This window comes from Festucalex cinctus, chromosome 5 (assembly GCF_051991245.1).
Source record: "Festucalex cinctus isolate MCC-2025b chromosome 5, RoL_Fcin_1.0, whole genome shotgun sequence".
NCBI classification, from domain to species: domain Eukaryota; kingdom Metazoa; phylum Chordata; class Actinopteri; order Syngnathiformes; family Syngnathidae; genus Festucalex; species Festucalex cinctus.
The window spans coordinates 11,745,603-11,769,289 of NC_135415.1; the positions used below are offsets into that span (position 1 = coordinate 11,745,603).

The 23,687-nt window shown below is 39.6% G+C and overlaps 1 protein-coding gene across 1 annotated transcript in view; it reads left to right on the plus strand.

Moving 5' to 3' along the window:
• fras1 (Fraser extracellular matrix complex subunit 1) overlaps positions 1 to 23,687 on the plus strand; it is a 189,718-nt gene that overhangs the window by 45,078 nt on the left and 120,953 nt on the right. Inside the window, exons 3-11 of the mRNA XM_077522572.1 lie at positions 524 to 631; positions 2,981 to 3,073; positions 3,139 to 3,298; positions 5,963 to 6,096; positions 6,188 to 6,271; positions 6,342 to 6,443; positions 11,439 to 11,630; positions 16,169 to 16,258; positions 20,899 to 21,046. Coding sequence (XP_077378698.1) covers positions 524 to 631; positions 2,981 to 3,073; positions 3,139 to 3,298; positions 5,963 to 6,096; positions 6,188 to 6,271; positions 6,342 to 6,443; positions 11,439 to 11,630; positions 16,169 to 16,258; positions 20,899 to 21,046 — 1,111 coding nt within the window. The remainder of the gene's footprint in view (positions 1 to 523; positions 632 to 2,980; positions 3,074 to 3,138; positions 3,299 to 5,962; positions 6,097 to 6,187; positions 6,272 to 6,341; positions 6,444 to 11,438; positions 11,631 to 16,168; positions 16,259 to 20,898; positions 21,047 to 23,687) is intronic.

The following is a 23,687-nucleotide window of genomic DNA, read 5'->3' on the forward strand; positions in this document are numbered from 1 at the left end:
GGTACTGTATTATTTGTCCATCCGCACAGTTTTTGATATTTTACTGACTAGTTAAAAAAAAATAAAAATAAATGCTTGACAACAAATGTTATCCCTGATTTTGTTGTTGTTTTTTTTTTTGTTTTTTTTCCCCCCAAAATAACAAGAATGGTTCCATGAGATAGATTTGAGTAAGCCTGTTTGTTTGTGTTTTTTTTAAATAAATAAATAAATTTATTTATTTATTTACTTATTTATTTATTGATTATTTATTTATTTTTAATTACTAGGCTTTCAGCCACACTGGTATTTTTTTTTTTTTATATATATATTTTTAAACTGCTTTGTCAGCATTTTATTTATTGCATGGCTCTAAAATTTTTGAAAAGCAATAAGTTATTGGTAACTTAAAAAAAAAAAAAAAACTTTTCTGTTTAGTGTTGTATCAACACCTGTTTAGCATATGTAAACATCAGAAATTGTGAATAAAAGTTTTTTTTTTTTAATAATTGTTCTCTTCTCGTTTTCTTTTATTTTCCAACAGGACAAGTCGTCGTGGCGACCGCAGTCATGTCGGGAGTGTACGTGCCACGACAACGTAGTCATCTGTGCGCCCGTCCAATGTGCCAACCCGCAGTGCAACTTCCAGCGGGTAAGTCATTGCACTTGCTAGTATTTTTTTTATCCATACATTTTCTTGACCGCTTATTCCTCACAAGGGTTGCGGGGGGTGCTGCAGCCTATCTCAGCTGGCTTTAGGCAGTAGGCGGGGTACACCCTGAACTGGTTGCCAGCCAATCACAGGGCAGTATTTTTTTAATTTTTTTTTTATTTTTTACCCTTCATTAATTGTCATTAAAAATAATTAATTGTGTAAATATATTTCATGTAATTATTATATTGGCATAATTATTTTTCGTTTTATTAGTAATCTTATTAAACATATTACAGTTATTATATTACTTTGACATCATTTTAAAACATTTTACATATTTTTAAGTGTTTTTTTTAACATACGTTTATTATACTGTATAATAATAAGTGTAATATACGTGTATAAATAAACTGATACATTGACCTTTTAATTTTTAATTATTGACTCTTCCTAATAATGGCAATAATTAATATTAAATAAATAAAATAATGTTGTACTTTACTTATTATTAAAATGTTTTTATTTAATAACATTGTTATCAATTATTGCTTCTTAGTATTCATAATATTACATGAATGTTCATTTGATTTATTTTTATTCAAATGTATACATTTATTTTTATTCCAATGTATACATTTAAGTTTCCACAGCAAATCATTTTCACATCCTTTTTGGTGGCAATAAAATAAGAAAACAAAAATTGCAGACTAAGCAATATAGAGGAAGCAAAAACACCCGTGAGAGGACGACACAAAAATAAAAATAAAAATATCTGCTAAACTACAAAAAGGACACACGGCCATTATCCCATTGATGTATTCCCGCAATATGTCCGTTTTTATAATGACAACATGTGGCTGTCTGTTTACTGGTGCCGAAATGCAATCATGTTTTATTTCCCCCGTAATTCTCTCGTGGCTCCGTCTGCTGTGCCGTTAAATTGACATGGAGCCATATATACCCCCCCCCCCATCCCCCCTTAATAATATCCTATTCCTCATTCCCCCTGCTTTGCCATACTATTCTCATTTTATTATTATTATTATTATTATTATTATTATTATTATTATCGTCATCATCATTATTATTATTATTTGAAGTTTTTCATGACGGCCTGTGCCGACTCATTCGCATTCGATTCAGTTCAGTAATGGGAAAAGGAGATTGTGACAAATAGAACAAGGCCTTTTCTAAAGGGTCCTCGGACCAAGCGGCTAGACCAGGATGTGGAACAAGCCCTAGACCACAATTAAGAGAAGGACCAATATCAGAACCAAGGAACAGACCAACTCCAAGCCCAAGCCCAGACCTATGGCTAGAAAAAGTGCAGGGCCTACCCCAGAATGGACACCTACAAGTGGACCTAAAGGGCAGGGCGAGACCAGAATTGAGGCCTAGTTCAAGACCTGAACATGAAAAGCATTGCTGCTACTACTACTACTACTACTACTACTACTACATCTGGAACCTAACTGACCAATCTAGTTGGAAACCTCTGTGTAACTCCAGGCAAGGAGCAAGACCTCAATCAGTACTGAGGCCTTGACCAAGGTTGGGCAAACTCAGTCCTCGATATGATCAGCTCATCAGCAGGCTCTGCATAAGCCTTATAACGATCCTATTGATTGGAATCAGATTGTGTTGGAACTTGGAAGAGGGAAACCTCCAAAACCTGCAGGACTCAGGCCCTCGATCACCGAGTTTGTCCACCTCTAACCTAGATCATTACTCGAGGTGGTAGACCAAGCAATGGAACAAGGCCTAGACCAGGTCTAAGACATTGACCAAGGACAAAGGCATATACCAGGGACTAATCCATTACCAAGATCTAGACTAGCATCAAGCTTTGCACTGGGACAAGGAACCAGCTCTAGACCAGAATCAAGGCTTGAACCAAGTCACAGAACAACAATCCTACCTAGACCAGGACATAGAACAAGGCATTGACCAAGATTAAGCATAGAATGGTCCAAAGTCTAGCCAAGGAGCAGGACCTAGACCATGACGAAAACAGACATCAGCACGAGGGCACAGAACAATCCAAGGAACAATCCATTACCAAGATAAAGACAGTGATCAAGGCGTAGATGGGCTCCTGGTCCAAGGGATAGCCCAACACCAGTACACAGACCAGGACCTGACAAGCTAAACCAGACACAGACTTGCGAATGAACCAAATTATCAAGGAGGAGCAAGGCCTGGACCAATATGCAGACCGAGATCAGGACTGAAGCATCTCCTCAGCTTCACATTTTCTTGTGTTTCATCCCTAGACAGTAAAGTCTTGAGACTTTGATATTAGTCAAATTGATATCTAGCATTTGATGCTGTTTGTGTTGTCCAAAGGGCGAGCGCTTGAGGATTCCCGCCGATCAATGCTGCCCGGAGTGCGTCTCCTCCGTCAAGGGTTCGTGCAACTACCAGGGTGTCACTTACGCCGTAAGTCCCGACAACACTTGATGAATTTTAAGGACAAGTTCTTAAACATTGTCTGGTTCTCTCAGCATGACAGCCAATGGAGTCCTTTGCCGTGTACGTTGTGCGAGTGCTCCGAAGGCGTAGCATCTTGCGGCCCCCACCGCTGCCCCGCCCTCAGTTGCCCCGACAACCACAACCCTTTCACCCCGGCCGGACAATGCTGCCCCAAGTGCGCTCGCAGTGGAGGTAAGTAAACCCGGTTAGTAAGGTGAAACCTAAAGAAAAGCTTTGATTTTGATTAAAACCACCTACAGACTAAGACTACTGGAATCATCTCACGATGACGTCATCATACGTTTGTCTGCTTTCTTACACGGTCAAACTGACCAGAGCGCTTCCATGGAGTCTGTTCATTGTTGAAGAGCGCTTTTACAACGTTGGTAATATTCCTTTATTCCGCCCAAGTGCTTGTGAGGCCGTCGGAATCGCACCCCTGACGACGCACGTTTGCATACATTCATTTCCTCGCACCACTTTAATGTTTTTTAGTCAGTCAAAGCTATTATATGCTAATGCCAGAAAGAGGCAGGAGGCTGCTTTGTACAAATTTCACATGCTCACGGGAGTGCGTGAAATTGCACTCAAAATAGCTTTGAGGATTTCAACAACACATTCACCTCAACAACAACAACAGCAACGGTTGCTATCTAACTTTCTTTCAAACGTCCGTCCATCATTTGCATGTGAAACAGCTTTGCTTATCTTTGTTGGGATGAATCATGCACATTTCAACTCTCTATCCAACACATTTGCTCCTTTTAAGATTGTTTGAGAACATTTTAATGACTTTGTGACTCACGAGTAAGCAATTTCCTGCTCAATGGACGCTTTAATCAAAAATGGTAGACTTCCTGTGTCTTTTCGGGGAATCGCTTCCTGAGACTTTTTTTTTTTTTTTTGACAAACTTACTTAATCTCATGTTGTTATGTGAAACTGATTTCAGGGACTGAATTTTCAAAATATTTATAGGACCCCCTTGACGTAGATAAAATGACCCCAAAATGGCTGCTGTGAACCACAATGACAGACTTCCTGTGTGTTCTTCAGCATGGCATCTTAAGACTTTTTTGTGGATGTACTCACAATAGAGTTGTCTACCAAATTTGATGTTGCTACCGGCTTCAGATTTTGAACTTTCAAACAATTCGAAGGACCCCAGAAATTACCAATATGACCCAAATTGACCACTTCAAAGCAAAATGGAAGACTTCCTATGCATTTTTGGGCATAAAATCTTTTTGTGCCTTTTTTGTGGGTCTACATGGTAGGTAGACATGCCTGCTGAATCTCATGTTAAATAAAAATGGCATCATGGGCTGAATTTCCTCAATGCGTGTTGGATCCCCTGACATTGGCAAAATGACCCCAAAATGGCTGCTTTGAACCACGATGACAAACTTCCTGTGTATTCTTGAGCCATGGCCTCTTGAGACTTTTTTTTGTGACTCTACTCACAATAGAAGTGTCTACCAAATTTCACGTTGCTCAATGAAACTGGCTTCAGTTTCTGAACTTTCAAACAATTTGAAGGACTCCAGAAATGACCAATATGACCCGAATCGACCACTTTAAAGCAAAATGGCAGACTTCCTGTGCATTTTTGGGCATAGCTTCTTGAGAATTTTTTGTGGGTCTACTCAGGGTAGACATGCCTACGGAATCTCATGTTGTTAAATAAAACCAGCTTCACGGGTTAAATTTTCTCAATATGTGTCACATCCCGACATTGCAGAATTACCCCAAAATGGCTGCTTTGAACCACAAAGGCAGACCCACTGTGCTTTTTCGGGCATAGCTTCTTGAGACTTTTTTTTTGTGGGTCTACAAATGGTAGACATGGCTACTAAATCTCTTGTTTTTAAATAAAACTGGCTTCACAGGCTGAATTTTCTAAACATGACATTGACAAAATGACCCCAAAATGGCTCCTTTGAACCACAATGACAGATTTCCTGTGTATTCTTGAACATGTCCTCCTGAGACTTTTTTTGTGGGTCTACTCATGATAGAGGTGTCTACCAAATTTCACGTTGCTAAGTGAAACCGGCTTCAGATTTTGAACTTTCAAACAATTTGAAGGACCCCAGAAATTACCAATATAACCCACATCAACCACTTCAAATCAAAATGGCAGACTTCCTGTGCATTTTTGGGCATAGCTTCTTGAGAATTTTTTGTGGGTCTACTCAGGGTAGACATGCCTACTGAATCTCATGTTGTTAAATAAAACCAGCTTCACGGGCTGAATTTTCTCAATATGTGTCACATCCCGACATTGCAGAATTACCCCAAAATGGCTGCTTTGAACCACAAAGGCAGACCCACTGTGCTTTTTCGGGCATAGCTTCTTGAGACTTTTTTTTGTGGGTCTACAAATGGTAGACATGGCTACTAAATCTCTTGTTTTTAAATAAAACTGGCTTCACAGGCTGAATTTTCTAAACATGACATTGACAAAATGACCCCAAAATGGCTCCTTTGAGCCACAATCGGCGCTTTTGCACTGCGGGAACTTTTGGAGAACTTTTCATTTTACCTTGGTAAAATTCCTTCCTGTGTATTCTTGAGCATGGCCTCTTGAGACTTTTTTTGTGGGTGTGGGTGCACTCGCGATATAGGTGTCTACCAAATTTGACGTTGCTAAGTGAAACTGGCTTCAGTTTCTGAACTTTCAAACGCTTCGAAGGATCCCAGAAATTGCCATTGTCGTCCACTTGAAAGCAAAATGGCAGACTTCCTGTGCTGTTTCGGGCCTGGTTTCTCTCGGCTTTTCTGTGGGTCTGCTCATAATAGACATAACTACCAAATTCTATGTTTCTCATGGCCATGTTTGCGTATGTGTGTGTCAGAGTCGTGCTCCTGGGAAGGTTCGGAGTACAGGGACGGCGAGGAGTGGCGTCCCAGCCAGTGTTCCAGATGCGTTTGCCACAACGGGGACGTCCGGTGCTCGGTGGCCGAGTGTCCACGAGTGGCTTGCAAACCTGTGAGTCACCAACACAACCTCCCGGAGCCCCTTTCACACTCTCCTGTCCATTTATAGAATTAGCATTTAAAAACAGTCTGATCTCCCTCAGAATGAAAACTTGGTGATCCAGCCCGGTCAGTGTTGTCCTCAGTGCGTCTCCAACCCGTGCTTGTCTGCTGGGAAGCAGTACCAGGTAAAGTCACTTCATTAGGTACACCTCAGGACGTTCAGAAAATCTAACGTGCGTGCGCGTGTGTCGACAGCATGGCGAGCAGTGGCAAAAGGACGCCTGCACCACGTGTGTGTGCGAGCGTGGTCACTCCAAATGTCACGCACACACCTGCCGGCCGGTCACCTGTGATAAGGTGAGTGTGTACACAGTTCGCACAAACAAACACAGACACGGATATGAATCCAAACAGGAGGGGAGGCGGGGAAAAGTTGGCGATTGTTTATCCTTGCAATGTATGTTCAACAAAAGACACACATAAGTTTGTCTTTGTATCATTGTGGGGACTTCTCATTGACATAATGCCTTTCCCTAACCTCAACCATCAAAAATGATGGCCTACCCCTGACTTTCTAGCAAAAACAAACAAACAAACAAAAGATACACACACTGTGACAGTGACACTGGAGGCAAAATGTGATTGATTATCAGAGGGCTCTAGACAGTTAGCGGTAGTACTAAACAACAACACTCAACAGTTACTGCTTAGTGCTAGACAACACTTTTGGGCCACCGTAACTCAGGCTCATGACTGCTTTTGGTGAAATTGTAACTCTGAAGTGGAAAGAAAACAAATTCTGTCACCCATTCGCAGTCGTGTTTTTCAAAACCTGCCGTGCAAAGAAATATCGGCGAAGAGAGCCGCCAATTTGAAGAAAAACCGAAGATGGAATGCTTTTTTTGTTGAACACGGGGTCACACTGACATGTCAGACGTCATTAGACATGCAGAGGAGGATGCAAAATAGGAAGATGAGAAAGAGGAACGGGCCGTGAATATTGTTCACATTCTCATGATTCGTTTTATCTTCTGAACTGACAAATTGAGTACGTTTTGGAATACATGAACCTCTTTCATTGTGGAATATTTGATGTGAGTTGGATAATTGATCGGTTGATTGGTTATTTTTACTGTTTGTCAGTAGCTCAGTTGGTAGATAGTAGATATTGTGAGCTGCAATATTTAATGTGGTTGTGGTGTAGCTAAGAGGTAACGAACATAGTAGAATAATACAGTTAAAATCTATGGTTGTAGGCCAGACAAGGCAGAATGGAAAAATTTACTGTCACTTGATGAATCTTTAAAGAAGATGCTGATTGTCCTTAAAGAGTGCCATCTATCTCAAGCGACGCCCAGTTATCAGACAAGTACAGCTAAATTTACTAAGTCAATTGTTCGATTTTGATTCAACTAGGTGACAATAAACCAGAACATACCAAACATTTATAGCTAAGAACTAGACAGTTACCAGGACATGCTCGAATAAATAGTTACCAGAATGAGTTACTTGAGGGTGCTAGACAGTTACAAGTATTTCCGAGACCGTTCTCACAACATGCTAGACGTCTATCAAAACACGCTGTACTAGATAGCTAAGAATGTGCTAAACAAGACAGTTACTAGTATGTGTTAGACACTAAATGGAATGTGATAGACTGTTTGGTGCTAACAATTATCATTGCATGCTTCACTGTCACCCGAATGTGCTAGACAGTTTCCAAGAGTATCCAAAACATGATGAACAGTCATTTACACCCTAACCAGCTAACTAATTTGTCTGATTTTGACTCAACTAGGCAATGCTAAAACAGCATTCTCTAGCTAGTTATTAAGTGCTAGACAACTACCAGAATGTGGCAGAAACACACCTGAAAGTTCAAATCGGCTACCGTTCGGTTATCGCTTACCTAACTAACTATATTGCAATTGGTTTTGATAAACCTGGCTATGATAAATCGTAATGTTCTAAACAGCTATATAAAGACACACACATACATATGCCTGCGATTGGTTGGCAACCAGTCCAGGGTGTCCCCCGCCTACTGCCCAGAGCCAGCTGAGATAGGCGCCAGCAGCCCCCGCGACCCTTGTGAGGAATAAGCGGTCAAGAAAATGGATGGATGGATGGATGGATGGACATACATATGCCCATCAAGACACACAGGCATTGGCATACGCATTGACATTCAGCAGTGAGCAGATCCTCATCCATTTGGATGCGCACGGAGACTCTGCAAATAGATTGCGGTGCAAGACCTTGTGGAATTGTTTCTGTCTAGCGCACACACGTACGCTCGCACATACACGCGCAACAGTTGACATTTAATTCGCGGTTGTAAGCAATTTTGTCGGTATCGGTATCTCGTTAGGAAGTCGTAGAAGCGCACACGCTGACGAGCACGCAATCAAATGTAATAAAAAGACGCAATTACACCAGAGAGGCAGTTCTGCGCATTGTCACATAACGACTGACACAGTAATATCCAGGGTGGATTTTATTCATTCATAATTCCTAATTTTATTCATTGGATTATTTATCAATCTGCCGAGTCCAGACCCAACGACTGCTCGGGTTGGGAAATATAACAAAACAACGCCTCCCTCAAATAGACTCCTCAGTTAGTTGCTTTGTTTATTAGCATTTTGGCCAGTTAGTTAGTTAGTTGGCTGGTTGGTTAGTTAGCGCCTCCCTCAAATAGACTCCTCAGTTAGTTGCTTTGTTTATTAGCATTTTGGTCAGTTAGTTAGTTAGTTGGCTGGTTGGTTAGTTAGCGCCTCCCTCAAATAGACTCCTCAGTTAGTTGCTTTGTTTATTAGCATTTTGGTCAGTTAGTTAGTTAGTTGGCTGGTTGGTTAGTTAGCGCCTCCCTCAAATAGACTCCTCAGTTAGTTGCTTTGTTTATTAGCATTTTGGTCAGTTAGTTAGTTAGTTGGCTGGTTGGTTAGTTAGCGCCTCCCTCAAATAGACTCCTCAGTTAGTTGCTTTGTTTATTAGCATTTTGGTCAGTTAGTTAGTTAGTTGGCTGGTTGGTTAGTTAGCGCCTCCCTCAAATAGACTCCTCAGTTAGGGTTTGCTTTGTTTGTTTTGTTTGTTAGCTATTTTCTCAGTTAGTTAGTCTCCCATTTTGTCAGAGTTAGTTAGTTAGTTAGTTGATTAGTCATTTGATTGGTTAGTCATTCGATTGGTTGGTTGGTTAGTTGGCTAGTTGGTCATTTGAATCGTTAGTTAGGTAGTCGGTTTGTTTTTTTTTTATCAGTTTTGATTGGTAAGTTGGTTAGTTTGATGGATAGTTGGTTATTTGATGGTATGGATGGATGGATAGATGGATAGATGGATAGATGGATAGATAGATAGATGTATCTGTCAGTTATTTCGTTGGTCAATTAGTTAGCTGCATTGTTAGGTGATCACTTTGTTTGTCAGTCAGTTGGTTCATTGGATGGACAGTTTTTGTCTGGTTATTTGGATTTTTGGATGCTGGGTTATATAGCTAGCACCTTGTTAGTTGGATAATTGATCGGTTGATTGGTTATTTTTACTGTTTGTCAGTAGCTCAGTTGGTAGATAGTAGATATTGTGAGCTGTAATATTCTAATGTGGTTGTGGTGTAGCTAAGAGGTAACGAACATAGTAGAATAATACAGTTAAAATCTATGGTTGTAGGCCAGACAAGGCAGAATGGAAAAATTTACTGTCACTTGATGAATCTTTAAAGAAGATGCTGATTGTCCTTAAAGAGGGCCATCTTTATGTACCATCCAAACCGAGAAAGTAGGAACGGTGGGTTAGAAGTCAGCGCAGGACTTTAATCATGTCCTCTTTACGTGGAACACATGCGTGAAAATATCCTCCGGGATGTTGGAGATCAGAGGCGGGGGTGCGCCGCTAACAAGCTCGCTCGCTCGCAAGCCTGCCGGCTGGCTGGCTGACTCGCGTTGATCAAAATTCACAACGTGGTCGCATGCTGTGCATCGACTTCAATCTCACTTTCTTCTTTCCGCCACTGCGACAGCCGCAATTGTCGTCCATCAAAAGTGTGTGACGAGTTTGTGAGGGAATGTTCTAATAATGTCACCGGACTTCAATGTCTCGCCACCGCTATACTCCACTTTTGGCATGTAAAGAAGAAAAAAAACACAAGATGCTTTGATGAGTCATTGTAAATATTTGAAAATCTGCCTTTACCAAATTAAAAAAGAAAGTCATTGATGTTAAAGACATGCTAATACAGTAGGAGTGAATTGTGTCGTGTTGCAATTTGGAGTGAATCGTATCCAGTTCAGAATGAGCCATATTATAATTAGGGGTGGGATACGCGATACAAGGCTCACGATAACGATTATCTCACGATATGACAATATCTGCGATCATCGATTTATCGGTCAGGTAATAAATCCACGATAATCTATGACCAAACTACCCGGGACATAAAGTGATGTTTTTTCAATGAGAAATAAAATGTTTTAAAATGTTAATTGAAGATGTGATATCCATTTTTCATAGAAAGGTATGCAAAACTGAGTCCGTTGCTGGGCAGATAAATGTCTTACACAAGTAAAAATAAGCTGATGAGTCTTCTTCGTATGAAGACTTCCGTCAATTTCCGCGCCACTCTTATGAGGTTCTCCCCCTAGTGGCCCGCCAAGTAATTGCTCAATAAGTAATTAACAATGGAGCCGTTATAGTGGCTATATATTAATTATAAATATCGCGATACTTGCGTAGGCGTATCGATAATCTATCAGGTGACACAGTATCACGATTTTTTGTGATATTGCTATGTCGTCACCCTCCTAATTATAATTGGAAGGAATTGAATTGTAGCATAAGAAAAGTGAGTCACATGAAATTGAAGTGAACTATATGGGCTCATAACTGCAGTGAATTGTACCCAAATTTCAATGAATCATATATATTATCATATATTTTTATTTATGCCATATTGCATGAATAATAACGTAATTGAATTGAATCATATCAAATCTTCAGTGAATCAAATCACGTTGCAAATGAAGTGAATCATATCGTATTTGGAAGTATTTGTATTATAACTTATTGAATCGTATCTTAATTGGAGTGAACCGTATTGAATCGTCCCGTAACTGAAATGTTGTCGGATCACATTGAATCACTTTTTATTTGAATCTTGCCTTAAAATATGAGTGAATAATATCATAATTGGAGTGAAAGGCGTAATTGTAATGACTCGTTTCCCATTATAACTGCAGTGAATCATATCATAACTGAACTGAATCACATTCTACGATATTTTTTTGCGATAATTCCATGCAACTTCCGCCTTTTGTGAGACTTGTTGTCACTCAAGCGGGGATTTTCTCTTTCCCGCAGGGTCAGACCAAAGTGAGGCGCGCAGGCCAGTGCTGCGACGAGTGCGCCGCCGCCCGGGGAAGCTGCCTGTACCAGGGTGTCGTGCGTTACCACGGCGACATGTGGAACGCCAGCGACTGCGAATTCTGCACGTGCGCCCGCGGTCAAGTCCTCTGCCACAAGGCCGAATGCGCGCGACTCCGCTGCCCGCAGGTAAATGGACCTTTTTTTAGTTTTAGGCTGACTGCGAACGTTCCATCATGACTCCTTCTGAAGTTGAACATTCTCTCATTTAGATGCCTTTAAATGGGAAGAAATAATGATAGGAACTATGTGAAGTACATATTATGCAGTTCCTCCATTTTGATCGCGTCCTTAACTCATTCACTCCCAGCCATTTTCACAGAAGCAATCGCGTTCGCTCCCGGCTGTTTTACTGGATTTTGACTGATTTTGCCAGGCCCACAGAATATTGTGTCCTATTGCTATAAAAGCATGGAATCTGTCAAAAGAAAGATTAAAGTCTCTTCTTTCATCAGGAAAAAAAAAGTATGTTTCTGTCTGTTTCCGTTTTGCAGCAATTAGCATTAGAAGAGAGCGAAGTTTCATCAGTTTTCACAAATCTATTCAAAATTGTAAATAATTGAGCTTTCTTTCTACATGGCCCTGGTTGATCTCCTTTGCTCTGCTGCCACCTGCTGGCCGTTTGTGTAATAACTACCATATCTGCAACCGTACTTTGCAGTTGAGAGGCTGCATCAAAGCATTCTGTATGCTCTAGCATAAAAAAACAACAACACAAAAACGTATAAATGCGTCTTTGGGACACTTAGAACATTTAAAAAAAAACGCAACACGTTATTGGGAGCAAATTAGTTAATGGGAGTTAATGGTCTATCAGTTGGATAATTATTTTTGGTTAGTCAATTTCTTTTGCTTGGATGTTTTTAAGTTGCTTGGTCAGTTGTTTGGGGGCTTGGCATGTTTGCTTACTAGTTGGTTGTTTGGTTGGTTAGTGAGCCAATTGTTTTTGATGGTTAGTTATTGGTTAAGTTAGTCAGTTTGTGGTTGGATGGCTTGCCGTTATGTCAGTTGGATGGTTGGTTGAATGATTATTGCTAGTGGATTAGATGACTAGTTGGACCTTGAATGGTTAGTTGGTCCGTCAATCAGTGTTCTTGGTTAGTCACTTAGTTGGCTGTTTGTTTGGATAAGTGGTTAGTTGGTCAGTCAGTTGGTTGGATGCATAGTTCTTTTGTTGGTTACTTCGTTGGTTAGGTAGGAAGTCAGTGGCTGGATGATTACATTTTTGTCTGTTTTTAGTTTCAATGGTTATTTACTAACTAACCACTAGGTTGTTGACTTGGATGATTGGCTGTTTGCAGAGTTAGCTTGATGCTTGGTTGCGTGAATGACTGACTGGTTTGTTAGTTCGTCAGTCAAATTTGTCTGAAGATGGTTGGTTAAATGCTTAGTTATTTGGTTGGGTGGCTGGTTGATGATGATGAATGATGCCTAGGTGGTTGTCGGTCGATTGGTTGGTTCATTAGTTGGGTGGATTGTTGTTTCCATTGGTTAGTTAGTTAGTCACTTGATCGGCTGGATGTTTGGTTGGTTGCTTGCGTAGTTTTTTTTAGTCAGTCACTCAGTTTGTTGAATGGAGGGTGGTTGGTCAGTGATGAATGGGTGCTTGTTTGCTTGGTTGAATATTTGGTTACTTATTGAGTTAGTTGCTAGGCCTTGGCGTAGTTGCGCATAAATTCGATCTTCGTTTAGCATTTAAAGTTAACTTCAAGTAGAGAAGGTCACATTATGTCAATGGAATGTTAATAGTATTTAAAATGTGTATCCAGTGAGATTAAATATGTTGAATAGTTGTTGGACTGCCAGGGGGAGATAATGTGCACCTTTATGATGTTCCTCCAAAATCTTAACTGAAGGAGGTCAGGGAGGAAGCGGCTGCTTTTTAAAGCACTCTTCTCCATAATTGTGCTTACATCTCACACCGCCGACAACTCCCACAAAGACCAAGGACCTGCTCAAGGAACTTTTTGATTCACTGCTAAATTCAACTTTATTTCTTTATGTCCTCAGAGAGAGAACAAACTTTTTCATGCTTTTCAATACCTTTTTTTTTTAACACGTTCATTTGTACACATCTTCAAAGTTGAGGCATTTTTATGCACTTCAATGTAAACTGAAAATTAAACAGAAAATATGAAGTCGACTATGTACATACAGTTCATCGATTGGATGCAACGATCGCATGGTGTGTTGGTTAATTTGTTTGGTTACTTACAGTCAAGAATAGTTTACATTCAGAGGAAGTGACCCACCAGATCTGGTTGGTTGGTTGATTGGTTGGTTAGTTAGTTAGTCGGTTGTTGTGCTGGGTGATCAATTAGTTAGCCATTTGTAATAATTTGTAAGTTAGATACGTGATAAGCATGTTGGTTGGTTGGTTGGTTGGTCGGTTGGTCGGTCGGTCGGTTGGATGGACAGTTGGTTATTTACCTGGTTGGACGATCAGTTAGCCATTTGAACGCTCAGTTACTTTTTAAGTTCGGAAGTTGATAAGCGAGTTAGTTAGTTTGTTAGTTAGTTAGTTAGTCAGTCTGTTGGATGACAGTTGGTTGGTTACCTTGTTGGGTGATCAGTTAGTTTGTGAGTTAGTTGATTCACCAGTTAGTTAGTTAGTTAGTCGGTTGGCTCGGCAGTTGGTTGGTTACCTGGTTGGGTGATCAGTTAGCCATTTGATTGCTCAGTTACTTTGTAAGTTCGAAAGTTGATAAGCCAGTTAGTTAGTTAGTCAGTTAGTTGGTTGGATGGACAGTTGGTTGGTTACCTGGTTGGGTGATCAGTTAGCCATTTGATCTCTCAGTTACTTTGTAAGTTAGGAAGTTGATAAGCCTATAAGTTAGTTAGTTAGTCGGTTGGATGGACAGTTGGTTGGTTACTTTGTTGGCCGATCAGTTAGTTTGAAAGTTGGTTGATTCACTAGTTAGTTAGTTAGTGTATCATGATTGGATGGTGTACTCACTTTGCATACACATTTACATTATATTTAATGGCTCAGTAATGTGTCATATCTCCATCACGTTTAATGTGTCAACGTGTGATATTTACATGATATTTAATGGTCTTAGGCCTTGATATGTGGCCCGTGTTACACAGTGGCTGCAGAGGGAGGACGGACGGGGAATCATTTGCACTTAAACGCTTGGCCGCTTCCACTTTGGCTAATTAACTCGGCCAAAGTGACGCAAATGAAGAGAGCGGTTGAAGTCCTTGTGTGTGCGTGCGTGTGTGTCAGTATGCTGGGTGGGCAGCGCGGGAGGAAATCAGCCAGACTTTCATCCAAAAAGCCCATTAGGTAGCACAAAATCATTTTATGCACAAATGCTCTGTGCTTTTAATGTTTTTTTTGTGTGTCTTTTTATCGGCCAAATCACCAACAGTCGCAAATGAAGACGACGTTTTGCGTCATTAAAGTGGCCTAGCAAGGAAAAATAAACAAATGGGCTAAGACTATTACGGAAGGTGTTAGTTTTAGCTGGCAAAAGCAAATAAGTTTCAAGTCAAAGCTTCCTCCAATGTTTTGTAAAGTCAAGTTTATTTGTATCGCCTTTAACTCATTCACTGCCATTGACGGCTAAACACGTCAAATATCCATTTGTCCTATGCTGGCAGTGAATGAGTTAATCACAAAAACGTCTCAAACCCACAGTTGACAAACAACTTTTATACACATATATATATATATGTATGTATATATATATATATATATATATATATATATATATATATATATATATATATATATATATATATATATATATATATATATATATATATATATATATATATATATATATACACATATATATATATATATATATATATATATACACATATATATATATATATATATATATATATATATATACACATATATATATATATATATATATATATATATATATATATATATATATATACACATATATATATATATATATATATATATGTATGTATATATGTATATGTATGTATATGTATATATATATGTATATGTATATATGTATGTATATGTATATTTATGTATGTATATATATATATATATATATATATATATATGTATTAGATATTTTTGTTTTTTTTGTTGCTTGAAATCGTTGTGATAAAGCAAGTAAGATAATTAAGTACATTTTTTTTTGCTCCTTTATCCATTTGTCCACATTCAAATTGGAATTTGGGAAATAAAAACAGACTCTGTAGAACGGAGGAAAGCTTCAAATACTTGATTTTTACACTTTGTTGTCTGTGACAATATTTTGTGTAATTTGAAAAAAACAAAGTCATAATTCTTTTGTCTTTTTCAAATATGTAATGGCTCTGCGAAACACATAATAGGCCCCAGCATGCCCACGACCTTCGTGGGGATAAGTGGTTCAGACAATGGATGGATTTTAAATCAAATTTCATGTTGTTGTGAACACTTGTATGAAGATGCTTTTTCACATTTGTGATGAAAACATTCCTAGTGATACCCACATACGAAAACCACCAAGCTTCTCTAAGATCTAGCCTAAGATTTCTCATTCTCGTTTTAATGAATGTCATTAATCCTGCTATGTTAATGTCATTAACATTGCACTGACTTGACCTGAGGAAGAAGGTCAAGTTTACACGTTCGTCACATTTTTCTCAGCTGTGCTCTTTGTCTTTTTTTTTCTTTTCTTTTTTTTAAGGGATCAGAGCAGGTTCAGCCTCCGGGAATGTGCTGTCCACAGTGTTCCTCACAGAAAACGTCCTGTTTGCACAAAGGACAATCGTACAAGGTAAAAAGGACAAGTACTGTACTGTATGAATGATTTGCCCGTAACTATGTTTGTGCAGTCATAGTCAAAGTAAATCCAGTATATTTCAAAATAAAACCATTTGCAAACTCGTTTTTTTGGAGGGAAGCTAGCTAGCTACATAGCATGACATTAGTCAGACATTTAAGACAAAAAAAAATGAGCTCAGAATAAATGAAACGTGACAAAATAACACTATTTAAACACAAAACATACCCATGGGAGAAGAGCCATGGTAGAAGTCCCAGAAATAATGTCCAAAAAGCATATCAAGTCACACCCTTCCAGTGTGACGTCAGATTGAAGTGCGCCCCTAGCGGTGGGGCTCAGCCCGTCAATGCGAGTGAATTAGAAAACAATCAGAGTGAGCTAAAAAATAGGTCAAACAGTTGATAAATCAGCTACCAATGCTATGGTGAACTTGTGCGTGGCCGACAGATGCTCTAATAGCTCAAACAGAGATGAGATCATCCTTTTGGCCTCATACAGCGATTCTAAACCAGACGGAAGACAGTGAGCAGAAAGACACAACTGTTTTGCACCCACAAAAAGTACGAGGATATGCTCAGATCATTTTATATCGGGTAGTTTTCCTCTTTTTCATATACAGCTGGTCATAACATTGACCTCTGATTGTAAATTTGAAGCAGACATGATGAATAAGCCATACTGTCTTTAGTGAAACAGTCATACTTTTTTTTTGCACAGGTATTCAAGTCATTTTGAAAAAAAAGTTAACGATTTAACACCATTATTACAATTAACACTTGAACTCGGGCTTGATTTCTGGTGAGGAATGTGTTGTAAACGACGTGCGGTCTGTTTGTTAGCAGCTAGCAAGTTAAGATAGCTCGAAGACTTCCATATACAGCAAGACGACACAAACGGACACAAACGATTTAATGATTGACAATTTACACCATGAAAGTAGTGATCGACAAACTGTTTCAACCAAAAACAACATACCTTAGGCTTCCACTTCCACTTTGCCCCGCCAACAAACTCCATTTTTTTATAGCTAGCAGCTCCAAACGACTGGTTTCAATGATTTGCATTAATGTAGTGTCCTGCTCTGGAAGTTTTTTGTGACACTTGACATGTTTCCTACCTTTTAACGAAAACGCTTGCCGAAAATCAAGCTCTCTACATTCATTTGTTATGGGATGTTTGCCCCCCGGGAGGCGCTGCGGGAGCTAAGCAGTGACGTCAGCTGGAAGGGTCTATTGTTTACAAATAGGACTCTCTCTATACACGGATATTATCACGTGAACTCAACTCTCCAGCTTGAACCCCCGTCATCATCAGATTTCTGGACACGCAACGCATGCGGTAATTGCAGTCCGTGTGGCCGTATGGCGTTACATTTTTGCCACAATTACGCAAGCGTAATGGGAAATACTGTAACAAAGCGTGTTTCGTGCGAACAACAAATGTGTTTCATACGTGCCAAAATTTGTTCGCACGTACAAAATGTTTTTTGTGCGTAAAAAAATGTGCTTCGTACGTACAAAACCGTCCTCGCACGCGCTTGCTGCTTCTCTCCGCTATGCGTACAATAACTTGATTCACGCTTACGATACGAGGGTCGAGGCGTAATATTTGTGACACAATTGTCAACAATCAGGAGTCGGGCAGCAGGGCAAATCCCTATTGGCTGTTTAATCAATCTTTTAACTGTCCAAAGTGGCCCACGGCCCCGGTGGTTGGGGACTACTGGTCTAGCGTGTACCTATAAGTTTTTTAGCACGTTTCGGTAACTGTCGGTCACACTTTAGTTTGTGGTAAATATCTCGGACGTGCTGAATAGTGCCTGACAATAACTGACTATGACATTCCAGTAGCTTTCATGCATGTTCCAGTAACTGTCTACACGTTCTAGTAAGTGCTTAGCACAGTCTCCAAACTCCAGTTTGTCTTCTAAGGCTCAAGTTTGAGCCTTTTACTTTCAAAATAGTATAGATTTTCATGCTCCTCATTACTGAGAGGTAAGACGTGTAAAAAAAAAAAAAAAAAAAGAAAGTCAGAATGCAAAGCTGTGCATTTTTTTTTCTCCTTCTACGCCTTTAGGTTAGCTCGTCCAACTTTGCAGAAAGGTCAGCCAAGGCCCAAAGCGAAGGGAGCTGTTATCTTTTTCTTTTTTTTCCAGTAGCTTCTTCTTCCAACGTCTCCCTGGAGAAATCCATCCTGCTGGTATAAACAAATAATGTAGTGCGTCGTCCTCCGGCGCACTTCAGTGCTCACACGTCCATCTGCAGGCCTGACAAGACACTCTAGTCTGGATTTGTTTTGGGGGTTTTTAATCCGCCTCTGTGAGTTTTCGCTCTGGTATGTCAAGTGTCTGTATGTTTTATTAGAAGCTCCTAAAATTGGTGTGGTCTGTCTTCGAGAGACCTCCCAAACTTTCTTTACGGAGGCTTCTAATGCACCATATTGCTCAACCAATGAGAAAACCATGTTTGTTAATTGGTAACTGTCTAGCACGTTCCAAGTACATTCTGGTGTCTAGCACATCCCTCCCGCACATTCCAATAAATGTATAGCACATCTAGAACTTCCCTGTAAGTAGTGTTGTTCCGATACCATTTTTCGGCCCCCGATACCGATACCGATACCCACCTTTGCAGTATCGGCCCATACAGATACCATACCGATACTTAGTTTTTTTTTTTCCCTCAACATGTAAAAGCTGTCCTGCTATTGGTTCAGGGCATTAAAGAGCCAATAGGATATCTTAGATCGGCATGCAGTGAACATGTCACGTATCAGTGAATGTCGTGCACCAGCAAGACACAAAATGCTGCATCCAAAATCCTATATTAGCGTCTGAATTAATGGTATCGGCATGTTACTTGTGAGTAGTCACCGATACCGATACCATTGTTTTAATGCAGTATCGGCACCTCTGCCGATGCCAGTATCGGTATCGGAACAACACTACCTGTAAGTATGTAGCAAATCAATTTGTTGATCTAGCATGTTGAATGGATGATTGAAGAAATAAACACACAATTGAAAGAAAGGAAAATATCAATACATTTCTTAGTTGAGTGCCGTTTGCATGTTCAAAAGGAGTAGAAAAACTTATCTAGTGCTGCCCCTTCTTATAATGACTGTCTAGCACATTCTAATCATGTTTTAGCATGTTTATGTAACTGTCTAGTACACCCATGTAGTAATCTATGTTCCAGTAACTGTCTAGCGCACATTCTCGTAATAGTCTCGCTATTTAGTTCCCATACAAATCTGGCAGGTGCCAGTAAGTGTGAATCACTTTTCAGTAAGTGTCCAGCACATTCTAGTAAGCTAGCATTTCCCAAACCTGTCTAGCACATCCATGTAAGGAGCGAGCACCTTCCTCTTGCCTGTTATTGTAACTATCGATTAAATCACCAATACTGTAACTATATAATAACCAATAACGATACACTACTGTCTAGCTAGCATGTTCCAATAACTCTGACACAATTTTGTTACGACTGTTTTACTGTAACTATCTAGCAAAAACAAGTAATTGTCTAGCACCTTCCAGTAATTATCACGCATGTTTACGTAACTGTTAAGCACTTAGTTTTATTCGTCACGCATAAAATGTCGAGCACATTGTGGCAACAGTGATTTATTGTAATTTTTTACTGTCATGCATGCTTCAGTCACTGTTTAGCATGATCGAGTAATGGTTCTATCCCATTCCGAGTGATGTCCATCACAATCCAGTAAGCACCTTCACGTCACTGTCCATCTTTGTTCACACAATCTAATAGAATCGACTTATTAGAGCACAATAGCACAATCTATGCTAATAGGCTAAAGATAGGCTAGCATAGCCCCATGTTATCACATTTGCAGGCGACGTGATACTTAGCATTGTTAATGCAATGCTAATGCTAAACTTGTATAATTTTAAATCATAGAAGTTTAGCATTAGCATTACGGCTGGGCTAATTGGCAGGTATACATTCAGCTAACATTCTGTTTTTTTTGGTCTGTCGAAATTACGTTGTGAGTCAGTAATTGTGTAGCACATTCTGGCAAATGTTTAGCACCTTCTTTCAACTGTACAACATGTTTTAGTATTTGAATTTAAATCATACAAGTTTAGCATTAGCATTATGGCTGGGCTAATTAGCAGGTATACATGCCGCTAACATTCGCTTTATTATTGTTTGGTCTGTCGAAGTTCGTGAGTTAGAAATTGTATATAGCACATTCTGGCAAATGTTTTGCACCTTCCTTCAATTGTGTAACATGTTCTAGTAACTGATTTTAAATCGCGCAAGTTTAGCATTAGCATTATGGTTGGGCTAATTAGCAGGTATACCTACAGCTAACATTCTCTTTATTTTTGTTTGGTCTCTCGAAGTTAGTTTGTGAGTCGGTAATTGTATAGCACATTCTGGCAAATGTTAAGCACCTTCCTTCAACTGTATAATATGTTCTAGTAACTGTCTCGCACATTCCGATAACCGTCCTTCATGTTCGGGTGACTGTCTAGCATGGTTCTTTGTACTGTCACTCGTTTTCCTGTAACTGTCTGGCAAATTCTGGTAACTGTCTACGACCTTCCTCGCTGTTAAAGCTTTATTTTTCTATATTAATATTTAATCTTCCTGTCGTCGCCTCAGGACTCGGCTCGCTGGACCGACGACAGCTGCCGTGAGTGCGAGTGCCGCGACGCCCGGGTGACTTGCTACCTGCCGTCCTGCCCGACGTGCCCGCCGGGCACCTTGGTCGTCGCCCAGGAGGGACAGTGCTGCCCCCAGTGTCGCCAAGGTGAATTGCATATGTGTGTAACGTAACTGTCAAGTTGACTTTGGCAGCGAAAAGGTCTCTCGTCTGCTCCGCGGTCGTTTTTGTTATGCAGATCAGCAGACATGATGAATAACGATGAGGCTTTTTAAGGAGGTCGGTGCCGTTATAGTCGCGGCACGTGAAAAATCCAGAGGAACTTTCCCGCACGCGTCCTGGGATTAGGTCGACTTTACATATTTGCTGTTTGCGCAGTAAATGTGCTGATTTCCTGCATCGACAACAAGGCTCAAGCAGGTCGTTTGAAGGCATCGCAGCAGGTTTAGGGAGACACACATGCAGTACAAATAATCATTCAGAGGGATTTTCAGTCACAGAAAAAAAATCAGAGGGCTTTAGTTTTTTGTTTACCTGTCGTGTGTTGTTCAAGTTCCTTGAGGAAAAACGTAATTCAGGAAAAACTTTTTTTTTTTTTTTTTTTTTTTAAACTAATTGACTCCCAGCCATTTTCACTGACGCAACCCCCTTTGCTCCCGGATGTTTTACTGGATTTTGACTGATTTTGCAAGGCCCACAAAATATTGTATTCTATTGTTTTAAAAACATGGATCCGACCAAAAGAAAGATTAAAGTCTCTTCTTTAATCAAGAAAAAAGTGTATTTTTATCTGTTTCCGTTTTACAACAATTAGCATTAGAATATAGCTAAGTTTCATCATTATTTGCAAACCTGTTGAAAACAGTGGGGAAAAGAGCTTGTTGCAATATGGCCGGCTGATCTCTTATACTCTGCTGCCGCCTGCTTGCTTTAAGTGACCTCTTCAGGTCAGAAGCTGCATCGTTTTGGGGAGTGAAGGACAAAGTATTAAAAAGCATATTTATTCATTTTTGGGGTTGAATGAGTTAAATCAAAATGTGTAAAATAATATGAATAAACAGTGGATATTTATGTTTATTTCAATTCAAAATTAGTCTTTTTGTCTTGGTAGCACATTGCTGAAACTATCTAACTCAGTCCACTAATTGTCTAGGATGTTCTTGTGACTGTCTAGCACTTTTTGGTAAATGTCTTGTACATTCCGACAATGGTCTAGCACTTTCCAGTAACTGTCTAGCACTTTTTGGTGACTGTCAAACAATTTACATTGGTAACATTTTCTGGCTACTGCAATAGTAAACGGAGTTATTTACCATAAAGAAAATGTGTTATTATATTCAATGTGTGTGTTTTGTGTGCGTGCATATGCAATTAGATGGATTTTGTCAGTCAGTCCCCATTAAAAGAGAAAAACAAACTTTTCATTTCAAATCTCAACCTTGCATCTTATCAGACGCTACACTGGAATGCTTTGAATATTAGAGGTGCGTGTGTGCGTGTGTCGTGCGTGTGCCTGCGCACCTGCTTCTGCTTTGAGCGCCAGCCAAAAAAAGTGTAAATAACCTTAGTGAGAGAAGGGTATGCGTGTGAGAGAGCTGAGAGAAGAGCTGGCGGGATAAATAAAAAGGACGTCGTCGGGTAGAGTTGATGCTGGAGATAAAACGCGCACAAAAAAGACAATTGTCCTTGACGAGAAAGAGGAGGGGGAGGGGCCAACTAGGCCAGGTTGTTCCGGAGATGAGCTCAAGTTACCTTCTAGCACATGCCACCGGTGACTGTCTAGAAACGTTCTGATAATTGTCAAGTACTTTCCACTAACCTTTTAGTGTATTATGGTACTCTGTAGCAAGGAGTGGTGACTGCACTTTTTGGTGTTTGTCTAGCACATTGTCACGATCCAGTAAATATCAAGTACATTTTGTTCCTGTAACTGTCTAGCATGCTATGGTAACTGTTAAGCATGTTAGGGTAACAGCACATACGGTCTAGCACATTCCCACATTCTAGTAGCTATCAAGCATTTCCCAGTTGTAATGGAGGTGTCAGGAAGACTTTTCACACTCTCATGCCACTCTTTATTGAGGAGTTGTGATGATGATGATGATGATATTTATAATTCTGATGAATTACATGTGAAGCCTCTGATGGGATATTTGTGTGCGTGTCTGTGTGTGGTTTCTAAATAGAAAATAAGAACAAATAATTACAAATGATGGTAAATAAATCACCATATAATACAATAAGAGTGTTATATTAACACAATAATAATTACTGTGACAATATTAACACACCTAAGGCATGGTAGAAACGAAATAATTCTTTACAGATACTATTTAGCTGAGAGGGGTTAGAAGGCTGAACGAGTTGGATCATGTGTCTAACATGAGTGCCGAAAATAACACTTCTCATGTTTATAGAAACTGGGAACCTTTGACTGTCTCACGATTCGATCCGATTACGATTTTTGGGTCTATGATTCAATTCAGAATCGATTTTCGACTCGATTCAAACGATTCTTGATTCAAAATTATTTGATTGACAAATGATTTCTGCTTCAATTTACAGATATCCAAAAAATTGTCATGATCTACTCCAGTCTGCTTTGCAAGACAAAATGACAAATAGAGACATTAAAGTGTTTTTTTTTTTTTTAAACATTTATTAATTTTGTATCGTAAGTGCCTTGTTCCACAAAAAACAGCATGTGGGCTACAACTGCCTTTTCCCCTTCTTCTTCATTTCTAATTTAAATAAAGTCGATTTTTGGATATTAAATATCAATTCGATT